Here is a 15,806-nt window from a genome sequence, read left to right on the forward strand (position 1 = left end):
TGCTGTTTTACAGTTTTTCTTTATCTTTAACTATTTCTAAAAATTCCTTTAAAGCCGTCCTATCAGACTGAATTCATTTAATTCATATTCATTTATGCTTAAATGTAAATCCTGACTCAGGTTTTCCCATTTTAATGCAGCTGTAATTCAGCAAAGTCATGAGGGAAATGTGGATATTAGAGATTACCTAATCTCAACTGGGTGTTTGTAATCTCATGACACAATTGTTTGCGTCAGCATCACTTTAGCCAATGTATTGTTGCAAAAGCATTTTCTCTCTTTTCATCTCCCATTTTAGCTCACTGATAAATACATGTTTTAAAATTGCTTGCCAGAAACTACACAGAGGGAGACACTCCACCCCCAAACTCCCACCCTCTGTTTTCCACCCTCCCTTCCTCCGATACACTCTCGCACCCAGTTGCACACATGCCAGGATCCTCACACTGTACCTGAGCACTTTACTCCACGCAGCGACCACCCACGCTGGGATCCAGTTAGCGGATAGAGAGAGAAGGAGGCTGAAGCAGTTCTGCTATCCCACTGCCGCTGCACACCTTATCCTTATTAGAGTTTCAGCTTCTTTTTCTTCCCTACCACCACCCCATCATCATATTCACCATCACCGTCTCATTCCAAGCCAATTAGATCATGAACCTGCTATTTTCTGGTTGCTAAGGAGGTGAACTCGAGCTCCGAGGAGTGGACGAGGCGGCACTTTGCTACTAAGGTAATGCACTCTTCCAGCTGTGTCGCGTGTGAGAGAAAACAAGAGTGTGTGTGTGTGTGTGGATAAGTGCTTTCAAGTCACTGTAAATTTGTACAAATGTCCGCTCAAACCGAATGGTCAATTTTAATGTACAGCGCTGGATTAGAAGTGGCACCCGAAGTGCTGGTGAGTTTGAAGTGAATCATCCTGTCATTCCCTGAGCTGTGCCGCCTCGCGCTCTCCTTTTCACGCTCCCCGCTGTTCGTGCTTATGCGCGCGTGAGTGTGTGCGAGCGCATACTGTAGCTGGCGCGTGTCTTTCCAGTGACAGGGTTTTTCTGTCTCTATATTCGGCATCGCTCTTCTTTGGAGTGCTGAGTGAACTGGGACCTCTATTCTTGTGGGGATTGCGCTCCGAAAGCAGCTGTTTGTCTTTTTCAAATAACTGCACATCTTTCCAGTGCAATGCGACGCACCGAAAGTATGCCCACGTACAAATGAATAGCATTTATACATTTGTTCGCTATTAATAACAGCTGTTGTGTGCGCGCTACTCATGTGGTCGTCGTGTAAGTGCATAGCCGAAAATATGTTCACATGATTCTAATTGGCTGAGAGCAGATAGTTGTCTATTTTCACTCTTTTTGGCGTACTCATTCAGTTGATAAACACACACGGGGCAGACAGTATAAGAGCACCCTGAAGAGAGTTTGAGGAGGTGAAGAAAATGCAGGGTCTCTCTCTCTCTCTCGTTCTAGTTAACACAGTCTAAAGCTGAAGTTAAAAAAAAAAAAAGGAAATTCTAGTACAAACCAGAACTGGTTGACCTTCATTAAGAAGCGCAAGCCTATTTCCTCACTCTTAGGTAAGTAGGCCTACGTGTGTCGACAGTGGAGAAAGATGTGTAGCCTAAATGTCAACAACATACCTGCTCCATTATCTGAAACTGAAAACTGATCTTTCTCCTCTGCTTGCACCTGTTTTGAGTGGTCAGAACGATAAACGAGTGGAGTACGGTCTTTATAACCTTTGATACAGGTGAACTTAGGTCAAAAATCCATTACAATCTGACCAAAGCTTAGTTATATTCCAAGAGCAATGTTTTCCCGCTCGATTATTGAGGAAACAATGGACTCTTGACATGCGCTGTCCTGTCCGTTAAAAAGGGCGCGAAACATCCGTCAGAGATTAGACAGGTGTGAAGAGTGTAAATGAACAAGGTATACTGCATGTGGCACAAACATATGCCCAAACAGATTCCCGAAGATATAGTTCTCTCAAAAGGGAACGCAAAAATAATAGTTGCGGTGTTCTCCCATTCACTGCTATAGTAATATACATATACGCTGTGTTGGTTTATGCTTGTTTCAAACCACTATATTTTGAGCATGTTAAATTATTTTGGACACCTCACACTCGAGGACCTCGGGTTTTAATAAATCATAAATAACAAATAATATAATAGCCAATTCAAAATGTTAACATATACCATCTACTCACTGTCCTGCAACAATAAAAACACGCAGCTTTGAAATACGTATTCTTCCTATTGAGTCAAGAGGTCAGTGTCGTTTTTATCTTCTATTGGTCACGTGTCTTTTCATAATACAAATTTAAGTTCACCAAACTTGAACTGTAGTGTGCAGTGGAATGCGAAAATTCCGCGTTTAGATGTGTTTGAATTGTAGTGAATGGAGCATGAATTGTAGTGTGAACGCAGCACAGTAGTAATCCATGTGACTACTTGTGACTGCCATATTTAAAGTCTTTTAAAGCCATATGATTACTTACTGTGAGAATCTTCCCCTTAGCTGTAGTTGTCAAATTTCATGCACACTTGCGCACATTCAAACCTGATTTACATCCTATCTGTATTCTGTTGCTGTGAAAATAGGCAACACATATGCCACACAATATGGCATATAAAAACTATTTAACCAGGTTTTAAAATAAGGCATTGCTCAGTATGTTTTCTCTCATTTGTTCCCCTATAACAGGTAGGATGTTCACTGCCTTCTGTGTGCTAACTGCCCATTCTTTGCTCCCTTTCTGACGTAATTCATTGTCTGAGTGGCACGTTGGGATCTGTTCTGTACTGATTGCTTTCCTTTTTCTTTCCCTTCCCCACAGAGACAGAAAGAAAGTGAAACAGAGAAACTAAGCATGGCTCAGGACCAAGGGGCAGTGGGCATATCCGACCCAAATGATGATTCTCCCAACATGATTGTTTACAGGAAGGTAGTGCTGCATTGCTTTTAAAACTATGAATTACAGTTTGTGTACTTAACCATAGGAGACCATTTTGGTTGACTGGGAACATTACATTCATTCTCACTGAATTGCTTTATGGTTTGGTTGCAATCTTTAAAGTCTTCCTTCTTGTCAGCAAGTTAATGCTTTAAAGCAAAATGAATTGGGTCAGCAAATATACATACAATGGTGGCAGGGCAGACACATGAAAAGGCTCAAATATTGCTCGGCACTTGATTTAAATTTGAATACGTTTGTGTCTGTGTTATCCCTTGACATTTTACTTTTTTCAGCTCCTTTGTATATAGAATTTTTTGTTCCCTCCCTGACCATCATGGTCACTGGGAGAAAAGAGAAGTAACTCAATATTCTTGACTGAAAAGTTACATTTTTGATTGGTTGTAGAAAGTTGCCCAGTAATGTACTGTATGTGTAAAAGTATATGCTTGAAAGCATATTTATAACTGTGAAGTCCTCCTCAGTGATGCAAAGCATTTAGGATTGTGCATTTAATAGCCCAACCATGACTTCAAATGGAAACCTCTGCTCCTAAATTTAAAGCCATGAACCGTTTCATATATTATTATTAAAATATGTACATATTTTGAAAACGGCTTAAATGAATAATAAGTGAAGTAAAGAAACACATTTGCCATGTCAGTTTGCTGTATTTGGATATGTGTAGCGTTTAAGATGAATTCTCATCTGCGAGGAGAAGATAACTGTCAGGGAGTGATGAATTTCTTAGGCATTCCAGTAAGAGCACAAGACGAGGTTGCAATCCCCAAAGTCTCGATGAAGCCACAGACCCACGATAACTTGATAACAATCCTTTTTTTCCTCATTTCACCAGAGCTTTCAGTTGAAACCTTGCTTATTTTGCCAATTTGCCTTTTTTTTTGCTTGGCCCGTTAGCCTGGGACCTCCCACAACCAATAAATATCTTTTATTGAAAATCAAGCGAAGCATATTTGACGCTAAATGATTTGCCTCCATCTGAGTGGAGGCAGTTGGCTCAAGGTGGCGCAAACATATTGAACCAAACTGCAGTGAGAGTTGAAGTCATTGCCAAATTGCTGTTAAGTCATTGTGCTGGAGAGTGCACCTTTGGATTATGCCAATAAGAATCAGCTTTTGTGCTAATCACTCCTTGGAGAGCGCCCTTTGAATTTGCTGTGTATATCTACAGTATATAAATTGTTAATTGTGAACAATCAACACTCCAAGACTTTGTAATCTACAGCATTGATAACATTGCAGTTAACAAAACACTGTAAAGAATAGTGATTATTATTCTGTTTTGACTATATTGCTTTATAAATCTGTTGCAGCACAGTTAATATGTTGCTGAATGGTAACAAAACAGGTTCGGACTTCAGTGATTATGTGTCCACAGCTTTAAAGCCATTTTTAGGATTTACAATGCTTTAATGTGCACCATCAATGGAAAGGAGCACTTCCTGTTATCACCCATGGGGCACTTAAGATGTGGGTGTGGTTGACAGAGAAAAAATTCTAGTTTTTAACGGTGAAGACTTGGGGTGAGATCATCAACGAGACATAGTACCATTGCAATAGTCAAGATGTTTATTAAATGATGAGAAAAATGTAGAAAGGAAAATGAAAGGGAAGAAAGGGTCAGAGAAATGGGAAGACACATAGAAATAAGAATGCAATGCAAAATGTAGCAGAGGAATTTCCTAAGCCTCCAAAATATCTCTTGCACAGAGAGAAGATATAAGAAAAGAGTCAATTTGTTACAGCTGTCAGTGCATCAATTTAGGGTAGGTATGGAACTTGAATAGAATGGAGCCCGCTGACCTGTAATGAGATGATTTCATTGGTTCTGCTGTTGTGATTGATAGTTGGCTGTTTCTAGTCTGGTCACTTACTACCACACAGGGACCGTAGATGAGCACCAGATGGCTCACAATATGCTCTAGGCACATGGAAGAAGTGCCCAGTGTCCCCAGGGCTTGAGCAAGAGTTCACAGTTAGTGGCATTCTTCTGTGTCAATATGAACCTCCAGTCAAGAGTGATGGCATGAAAGTCTTTCCTGAAAAATTAGTCCACAGTTCCCATTTCTCTCTGTCTCTCTCTCTCTCTCTCTCTCTCTCTCTCTCTCTCTCTCTCTCTCTCTCTCTCTCTCTCTGTCATGCTGTGACCCACTGTGATATCTGTCTGTGCTCTATTGCACACTGTTGTCATGGATAGAGTTTTTTATAGTCTTTGCATGCGCCTTCTCTCAGCTGTGCTCTGTTTTAGGTGGAGAAATAAGAGAGAAAGCTAAAGTGTGTGTGAATGTGTAAACAGACACAATTAACCTGGATGCGCATCGAGACAGGACTGACTTTGATGAATTTACCCATTAAGGAAAGCATGTAAAGCCCCAAGGGGTGAGCATCATTACCATGTGTGAGAGAGAGAGAGACAGAGAAATAGGGAGAGACTACAGCAGAGAGCGTTCAGTGGGCTGCGGAGACCTTTTTCTTCACAATATGCAAATCAGTCAGCCTTTCTGTAGCTCACAACAACCCCAGTGTGTTCTGTTGTGGTGCACGGACATATGCTGTGTTCTTAAGGCTTGGAAAAAGACATTATTTCCCCTGCACTGGAATAAAAGATGTATAGCCACTACCAGCAGGCTAAGATGTAAACTATTGTTACTGATTCCTGGCACAGAAAAGGCTTTGAAAGCAGCTGTATGAAAGATATTAATTGTCCTGCAGGTAAAATAAGACTAAATGCCCCTAGGTTCATCTGTTTCACTGACATCCATTGACAATTTAAAATATCTACAGAAGTAAATGAGAATCTGACATGCTTATGGAAATTTCTGTTAAGGCAGAGGAATATTGTTATGTCACTGTGCCTTCTCTGGCAACCTTTAAGGATTTATTATATGTTAATACATATAGAACAGTGAGGCTTAAAAGTCTGAGATCATATTGAAAATCTGGGATTCAAAGTCCAATTTAAACCTGCAAATAAACAGAATTTGGTAACACTTTACAATAAGGTTGTATTCGTAAACATTAGTTAACTACATAAGTTACTTTGAACTAACAGTGAACAATAATTTTTAAATCACATTCATCTTGGTTAAAGGGATACCTAGTTCACCCAAAAATGAAAATTCTCTCATCATTTACTTGTCCTCATGCCATCCAATATTTGAATGACTTTCTTTCTTCTGCTTATCACAAATTAAGATTTTTTAAAACTATCTCCACTCTGTAGGTCCATACAAAGCATATGACTCCAGTGGTTAAATCCATGTCTTCAGAAGTGATATGATAGGTGTGGGTGAGAAACAGATCAATACTTAAAGGTGCATTCAGTAAATTTTCCTCATTAACAAAGTTAATCTCCGTAACCGCCTCATTATTGGACAATTTCACTCTTGGATTAATGTAATCGTGGCTGACTGTGAATAGTGAATTTCTACGATGGCATCTGTAACTAAAAACTATTGATTTTGAATGATGCTGCATCTACACAGCTAGGTGTCACTGTAAGTCAAAAGTGACACAAACAAAAAAGTTACTGAGTGCACCTTTAAGCCCTTTTTTACTATAAATTCTCCTCCCTGCCCAGAAGGTGGCGATATGCACAAAGAATGTGATTTGCCAAGGACATTTCTAGCAAAAATGACTTAAATATTGATCTGTTTCTCACCCACACCTATCATATTGCTTCTGAAGATATGGATTTAACCACTGGAGTTGTACAGATTAATTTTATGCTGCCTTTGTGCTTTTTGGGCTTCAAAGTTCTGGCAACCATTCACTTACATTGTATGGACCTACAGAGTTGAAGTATTCTTCTGAAAATCTTAGTTTGTTTTCTAAAGAAGAAAGAAACTTTTACACACCTCTGATGGAATGAAGGTGAGTAAATGATGAGAGAATTTTAAATTTAGGGTGAACTTTACTTTCAATGTTAAAAAACTTCATTTAATGCATTATGAACTAACAATCAATAATAGTATAGAAATGGGGGCCTGGGTAGCTCAGCGAGTATTGACGCTGAATACCAACCCTGGAGTCACGAATTCAAATCCAGGGTGTGCCGAGTGACTCCAGCCTGGTTTCCTAAGCAACCAAATTGGCCTGGTTGCTAGGGAGGGTAGAGTTACATGGGGTAATCTTCTCGTGGTCGCTATAATGTGGTTTTCGCTCTCGGTGGGGCGCGTGGTGAGTTGTGCGTGGATGCCGCGGAGAATAGCTTGGGCCTCCACATGCGCTAGGTCTCTGCGGTAACGTGCTCAACAAGCCATGTGATAAGATGCACGGATTGATGGTCTCAGACGCGGAGGCAACTGAGATTCGTCCTCCGCCACCCGGATTGAGGCGAGTCACTACGCCACTATGAGGACTTAGAGTGTATTGGGAAATAGACATTCCAAATTGGGGAGAAAAGGGGTGAAAAAAAAAATAACATGGGATAACATGGATCATGAGGTTTTGTGGAGTTCATGCCAGCTCGAGTGCATGCTGTCATTCAAGCAAAAGGGGGACATACACTGATATATACAGTATATATAAATCAGTGGGGAGATACAGTACCAAATACTAAGAAATTCTTTGAAGACATTTATGTAAATCTTTAAATTCAATTTTTCACTCAAAATATTATGCTGAGCTGATAATATAATTTGTAATGTAAATAAACTGTATTAAATTTGAAAACATGCAAAATAGAAGCATTTTCACTAGTGGACTTTTGAACCCGTATTTACAATAATATCATTTTGGATATTGTTTCTTATAACATTTCCCACCGCAGCCTTATCTAGCAAGATTTATTTCTCTGCCTTTGCCAAAACTTTCCACTGCCAATGCCCACAAAAAGAGCAATTACAATGAGAAAGCAGTTTTTCCACCATAAGCCAAGGTGAAAGTCATCAAGTCAGTACGATATCTTTTTTCCCTCCAATTCTTCCTTCCCTGGCATGCACATGCTGAGCTTTCAGCACTTTTCAACTTGATTCTGTGAAAATTGTTGCTTATGATGCTCCAGGGCAATAGTTTATATAGGAGAGGGGAGAAAAACATTCTTCACCTGTTAAAGGCAGAGAAGAGAACTAGCTCTATGGGCTCGAGAAGAAGGCAGAAAGTACAATGAGGTTGGAAGTGACCTAATGAGTGAGGACGAGAAGAGAGATTCTTTTGAGTTCTGTACAGGGGAATGGTATATGCACAGCTGAATTAATCAGGAAGAGGGATGGATACAGAGAAACGTTTATTTCTCCTGTCACATCTTCTCAAGTGTCACCAGCTCAGTGCTGACCTCAGATGCCCTTTCAATCACTGTCAGTCTCTTTGTGTGCGTCCTCCTCTTCCAGTCCAGCTCTCTTTGTCTGTCATTTTATGATTGAACATGGTGTGCTTGCACCTTTAGCCTTTCTTTTATGCTCTTTTAGTTTTACAAACATTTTGTAATTTTAAAATATAAAGGCACAGCAGGTATTGACCACATCTGTCATATTGTTGTCCTGCATTGAATTGTTGATATAACCCGACCATGTGGCTGATCGCACACTCCAAAACTGTGACAACACTGTGGTCAAGAAAGAAATGGTAGTATGATAACGACAAAGAACAAAAAAAAGAAAGGATTCAAATTTAAAACATTTCTGACCGATTAAAACTAACCTGAAATTGTAAATAAAAATAATAAATTAAATAAAAATTAAACAGGTGAAATTTTGTAAATTATAATCATTCTGCTCCCAGTAAACCATATTTTCTGTTGACTGCACGATAGCCACCAGTCATCATTACAGGCTTAAAGGGGTATTTCACCCAATAATGAAAATTCTCTCTTTATTTACTCACCCTCATGCCATCCCAGATGTGTTTGACTTTCTTTCTTCTGCAGAACACAAATGAAGATTTTTTGAAGAATTTCTCAGCTCTGTAGGTCCATACAATGCAAGTGAATGGTGACCAGAAATTTTAATGTGCAAAAATCACATAAAGTCAGCATAAAAGTAATCCACAAGACTCCAGTGGTTATATGATAGGTGTGGGTGAGAAACAGATCAATATTTAAGTCCTTTTTTACTATAAATCTCCACTTTTACTTTCACTGCCACATTCCTCTTCCTTTGTTTTTTGGCCATTAGCATTCTTCATGCATATCGCCACCTACTGGTCAGGGCTGGTCAGTGGTGGAGTTTGGTCATAAATGTTGATCTGTTTCTCACCCACACTTTTTCATATCCCTTCTAAATCATGAATTTACCCACTGGAGTCGTAATAATTATTTTTATGCTGACTTCGTCATTTTTGCAGATTCAAAGTTCTGGTCACCATTCACTTGCATTGTATGGGCCTACAGAGCTGAGATATTCTTCTAAAAATCTTCATTTGTGTTCTACAGAAGAAAAAAAGTCATAAACATCCAGGATGGCATGAGTGTGAGTAAATGATGAGAGAAATTTCATTTTTGGGTGAACTATCCCTTTAAGGATTCCAGCCAGCTACCTTTAAAAGAGATTTCTCAGTCAAGCCTGCCATGAGCTAACTACATCAGAACATAACCGGCAGTGAAAGTATAAATTAGCCAGCAAAGAGTCTGTCATGCTTGGACATTTGTATCAAATGCAGTTTTACAGCAGAAGATACTGACCAATATTTTACACAAAATTAATGTCTCACTTTCATGTTTACGGCAAAAAACAGCTTAGGCAATTTCCCTGGGTGATCATCTAAAGCAAACGCAGCAGAATAGGAAACCACTGAAACCTCTGCTCATTTTGTTTATGGGGTACTGGGCCGGTGATATGCAGACAGCCACAGTTGACCTGTGTAACTGTCTGAACGAATGGAATGTACCCAAAGTGTCTTTTGGGTAAAAAGGGATATTTTGACATATACACCATTTTGTCATATACCGCATGGGTCACTTGGGTTTGCCTTTAATCAGGAATATGGTATACAGTTAGAGCCATGACCAAAGGAAATTCAAAGTGTATATTCTTATTGTTGTATGTAAATAAAATATTATTATATTTATCTCAAATGCTGCTCATATTAAACACCATGAGTATAGTTCCTAATCATAGAAAAGGTCTGTCCAACGTTCTAAATCGTTTTTTAAACAGCCTGTGTTTATGGCCATTGTACATCATAAGGTCTTCAAGTTAGGGTGTTTTCACACTAGCACTTTTGGTGTGCACCCAGGGTGGAATGACGTCAGAGTTCGGTTAGTTTGGGTGATGTGAACGCTGTTTTCCAAACTCTGGTGCGCAACCGCAAACTGCACCCGGGTCCGCTTGAAAAGGTGGTCTAGGTTACGGTTCATGTGAACTCCAGTACAGTTCGCTGCTGATATGAACACAATCATACCAAACTGCGGAAGTGAACCGCTTGTGATGACGTTAATTTGTGACTTTGCAGTATCCCGATCGCAATTATTATGGTATAATGCATTTCTCCTACCTGCTTGTGTCCAAATACACCGCCTTCAGAGAGCAGCTCACATACTTCACATCTCTTGCAACGCATCCGCGGGCTCGCGGCAGACAAATGCTAATATTCATCACATCATTGCACATTCAGTGCATCAGGGGGAGACAAACACAAGTGTTGTTCTGTGCATGGCAAGTTTTTGTGGTAAATCCAAAGAGACAAATTTTAATACTTCACTTAACACAGTTACGTCTTCTCGAGTTGTTACCTAGATACAGTGGTAAACAACTGCCACTTCTACTCACGTTGATGATGTAATCGGACCACGGTTCGGACACAGAAAACATGTAAGGAGTAATTGACAATGGACCGTTGAATTTTTGAAAAATAATGCACACCCGAGGTGGTAATGCTGTCACGACAAGCAGCGGAGTGACCGTTTCACCTCGGGTGTGCATTATTTTTCAATAATTCAACGGGCCGGAGTCAATTATTCCGCTTATACCACGGTTACCACACATTAATACATCGTTCAGGGTTTTATCTCATGACATTTTCTGGTTTTTGTCCCTAAAACGCTCTTGTGAGTGGAACTACTTTCTTCCGCCACGGATTCAGCGTCTTGCTTTGATACAGCTGAAGCCTTCGTTGTTAGTTCGAAGACGTCGCTTCAGAACTAGCAACGGAGGATAGCGCTACTTGCGCTGCTTTACTAGAGCACTTACTGGAGTAAGAAGTTTGTGTGTGTGAGAGTTTGTTTGGGTTTGTTTTTGAGGGATTGAAAGAGAGAAGCTCAGAAACTGAGAGAGATCGCCTGTGGGATTACCTTTATTTGTTGCATCTCTCATCAGAATTAACATCGCTTCAAAATCGGCAAGATGTAAGTTTAAGCACTTCTCAGCGGCAGCGAGTGGCGCCATATTTCCGATGTAAACCTTAACAATTGCTTTCAACCCTACTGAGAGGTCAGTGACTGACATGACGGCTTTGTTTTTCGCTCGCGAGTAAGTGTGTGGGTAATTTATGTGTCCATGTGTGTGAGAGAGCTTAAGAAAGGGAGAGGGGGAGTGCGAGGGTGTTCCCCACAGATATTTCAGATAATATAGAAACTGTTGCAGTAGCAGATTTAGGCGTGGGTGACGTGCAGTTGCCCAGGGCGGCATCTTGCGGGTGTTTTCAATGAAGGATTATTGATTATTTTTCAAGTATTTTTACTTGAATTTTTTTTTTACACCTGTCAAGCATTCAACAGACCCGTGGTATAAAATGTGAATAGAGACCAGCAGGGGAGGGGGGAGGAAACAAACTCTGGTTTGGTCCAAGCAATCGAACCAAGTGTGAAAGCACCCTTGGAGTGCATCTAGTTTCTAATGATTTGGCAGAAGAGCATATTTCCCTTTTAAAAGATAATGGCCCCTCCGTGATTTCACACACCAATTGTTTACATGTTTGAATGTTTAGTTTTCTTCCCTGACCAGATAGCTGAACTCTAGTAGTAGTGATGTTGTTTGAATATTATTATGGATGTACCTCAATTATTCCCTCTTTTCCCCCCTTTAATTAATTATTATTTTTTTATATAAAAAATGTGGACAGTTGCTTTGTAAATGGCGTCCTGATCTCATTAAATTAATGTGCCATCTTTTTTGCAGAATTATATTAGCATCTATTGCAGCAGTTCAAAAGTAAAATGTCCACTGTAAGGTGCTAAAAGCAAGTTACATTTATCCTGGAACAGATGAGGTTTTTAAAGTTTTATTGAGAAAACCTACTTCCCTACCCTAAACCTTTAAAGCTAGGGTGTGTAATCCAGAGAGACAAGCAGTTAGCAAGCTAGCTTTGAAAGCATAGAGCCCGCCCTCGCTTCAGAGGTGTCTCCAAAGCCACGCCTCCTCTATCACACATGAACACACACACAGAGCAGAGTCTAAGCGTTGTAGAAGTTTCTTACACAGTCTTTCTTTTCTTGTTTCCTTCTACTGGTGGTTCAGGAGGAACATAAGGTAGCTGCGGTTCACCTTCCATTCTCGCGCTCACTCTGCACAGTGTCAAGGAACCTGCGCTGATGACGTGTGATTGTCTGCGCGAACAAGTTGAGCGGCGGTATGCAAATATAGATCGACAGACCGGAAGGACACCCTATCATTACATTTGGACCGAATGCAATGATTGGTCGATCATTTTTCAGTCCTGTCCCTTCCACAGAAGATATATATATATTTATTTTACATTTAGACCACTTAAATTATTGATTGCTATCAGGATGTGAAGGGACTTTCAACCAGTATAACAAAAACATTTTCTGGAAAAGATTGCACACCCTAGCTTTAACCTAAATCTAACCGAGTGTCTTAAAATGCAAATGTGACATGAAAAACTCAATTGCTGGAGCAACCACGTCATTTTAGGGTGCTTCCATGACACTTTCGGCACACTTGTTGACTCAGGACTCCTGTCCTTTGCATTGCAAGTGTATCAATTTGATCATAATGGAACAACATTGTAAATGAAGGTTACTGGGCCTGAAATTCGGCACTGGTATTTTGCACAATATGAATCATTCCTGCATGTTCCACATCCATAATGCAGGTAATTCCTGCACACTTTTATTCACTTTAACATTTAGCTGAGAACTGGTAAACCAACCCATACAGATAAACAAATCAAATCAATAATCTTCTCTTTATATCAAACTGTAATTCCAGAATCTGTGCAAATAATCAGCTCTTCTGCATCCCTCTCTCATGCAGCTTTCAGCAGCTTGATGAGTTTGGTGTGAGCGAGTACAGTGAGAGAGTGTGCTTTGTTGCATATTTATGTTACTGATCTATAAACCTATTAATTCGACATGCGAATGCCGCTGTACAACGTCTCTGTAAGCGAGAGATGCGATAAAACTACCGCTCCTGTTTATAATCAACAAAGCTGTTAACGTTGTAAGCGCACACCTTTGGAGCGATCTACTTTGCCGCCTTTCATGTCATGGTGCTCCCTCATAAGTCATAATACAGCACCTTTGACAAAAAGGGCATAAATACACATTACACATTTTAAATTAAAATTAAAAAAATTAATTACACATTAAATGGCATTAATCAGATTGTGCTTTATTTCTAATTACCTTTCAATGAATATGATACTTGTGAACAACAAAAAAATATTTACCATTCAGTAGACACTCTTTTATCCAGTGTGACTCACAGTATGCTAATTAGAAACCTGCAGTTTCCTGCCCAGCTCAAATGATCAATGATCATAAAGCAGTGATTTTAATAACTGTCAATTTTCTGGGTCAGACCTTGTTTGGATTAAACCTGCAACCTTTAGCAAATCCATTAGACAGTAGGGTTGCGAGATGTACTGGTACTAACAAAATATAGCAATACTCAAAAAATGTAAAAGGTATCATCTTGTTGCTAATTTCGGTACCATTTTACAGTATGTTGCCATTAGCAAAATCTTATGAGATGTGAAAGTTTTGAGATGAAATCATTGACAATTTAAGAAAAAATAAAATCTCGATATGGCCAAGTGTGATAATTAAACAGCAGAAGGGTGTCATTTAAATACATAATATACAGTCCTATTCGCTGCGTGCTACAGAATGAATGACTTAACACACGCACGCATGCACGTAAACACACAAACGCAACACGCACTACTGGTGCTTGATTTTCATGCAGTGTGTTTAGTTTATAAAAGGGTGTGAACACTCAGATGTCCTTCTACGGTGCAGCTCAGAGATTTTAGATTGCGAGTTGCGACGGGAGTATTACAGCATTAATGGGAAGCTTGATATAACTAACCCCTCAAGAAAAAGGAAGAACTCAAACGTCTGTCAAAATAAAATTCCCGCTAAAATGAAAGCACTATTTATACGTGAAGACAGTTGAAGAAAGAAAAATATAACTAGTGTATAAAAATGTTATATTCAAAAAGTAGCAATAATACTCATAATAACAGTAGTATAATATTAAGTGGTTGTATTATGATTATTATGATTATTCATGAATCATCTGTAAGCAGTATCACAAAAGTATACTGAATATCAGCATGTTGTGATTCAGCCATAGCAGCCTTGTGCCTGAGATAATCAGATTTTTTTTAATTAATGTGTTCATCAATACACTAAAGCTCTGTTGTGCACAATTTTATTTGACCAAAAACTAAATGTGATTTTTTTTTTTTTTTGTTAAAAATGAATTATTATATTTTCATTTGATTAAAGCTGCTTGTATTGATCATAAGATTTAATTAAAACATTTAACATGGAAAATTTAAATGGAAAACACAGAATCTTTAAGACTTTATGCAGTTCTTTTAATCAAGTCATTTTCTGTGTAATTTCATAAAAAATCTGAGGTTTTTATTTGTTGCCCAAGTAATGATTTAGTATGGATAATGAGGTACCAGGACTGGTATCGTACCAAAGCCAAAAATGTTGTATTGGAGCAACCCTATTAGACAGTCACCATATAACATTTGCATTATGTTCATTTGCCTCTACCATGAGAGAGATTGTGACAAAAAGCAGGATGAACATTTCCGATCTATTCAAGAGGCAACATGGCAAATCGTACTCAAACAGTCTTTTTTAATTACAGGTATAAAAGATGAACAAGGTGGGCAGAAATATACTTTGAGAGGCTCTCGAACCTAATTATATCAGTCAGCCTATTATCATACCACATTCAGCTTTAATTAATTACTGTCATCTACAGTCTCCGCTACAGTAGCCATTTTTGGCTCAGAGCCCCTGAAAGAGGAACAACCAAAGTAAAAAATGTCTATCTCCGTATATTATTTGGCATGGAAATGAAGGGTGATGATAAAATGAGTTGTGTGGAGAGATGCTGAGAAGAAATGTGACTGTGAACTCTGCGTTCTTTTACTGTAGACAGATGGATGCAAAAGGAACACTTAATAGAAAACAGCAGTACAGTAGCTTGATCTGCTCCTCATTACCACTTCACACAAGCAGACAATAAAGGGCTGGTGCCCCGTTATTGCATGGTATTGTGTTTTGCTTGCGAGCAGGTTTGTCCCTGTGTGTTTTTGGGTTGACAGCTTGGTTAATTATTTCGTTCAAGCTCTGTTGGACTTATTGGGTATTTAGGCAAGTGTTTTTTTAGCATTTAATGGGCAGATTTCTTAGTTGTGTTTTTTGTACACTTAAGCAGTTTAGCCTAGAATATGACAGAAAACAGTTTGTCGTCCTTCAGATGAACACAGTATTTTGCCTGTATTTATAATTTTAGGAAAAATAAATAAATAAATAGGAAATAAATAAAAAGTTAAATAAAGCAAAATCTTAAAATATTGATTGGTGAGATACACAACCAATTCTTTTTTTCTCTCTTCGTTCTCCAGCTTAATGCTCCTAATTGGTTGTTTAGACTAGCAGGCACATTCATTAGTTCGGTATTGAA

General features: G+C 39.0%; 1 protein-coding gene across 2 annotated transcripts in view; it reads left to right on the forward strand.

Annotated features, from left to right (window-relative positions):
• The first annotated feature begins 343 nt into the window (after window positions 1-343).
• LOC127416465 (regulator of G-protein signaling 6-like) overlaps window positions 344-15,806 on the forward strand; it is a 107,769-nt gene continuing 92,306 nt past the window's right edge. For both annotated transcript variants that reach the window (XM_051655848.1, XM_051655849.1), the window contains exons 1-2: window positions 344-730; window positions 2,839-2,946. In XM_051655848.1, coding sequence (XP_051511808.1) covers window positions 2,872-2,946 — 75 coding nt within the window. In that variant the 5' untranslated portion in view covers window positions 344-730; window positions 2,839-2,871. The remainder of the gene's footprint in view (window positions 731-2,838; window positions 2,947-15,806) is intronic.

Source organism: Myxocyprinus asiaticus, chromosome 25, assembly GCF_019703515.2.
Source record: "Myxocyprinus asiaticus isolate MX2 ecotype Aquarium Trade chromosome 25, UBuf_Myxa_2, whole genome shotgun sequence".
Classification (NCBI taxonomy): Eukaryota; Metazoa; Chordata; class Actinopteri; order Cypriniformes; family Catostomidae; genus Myxocyprinus; species Myxocyprinus asiaticus.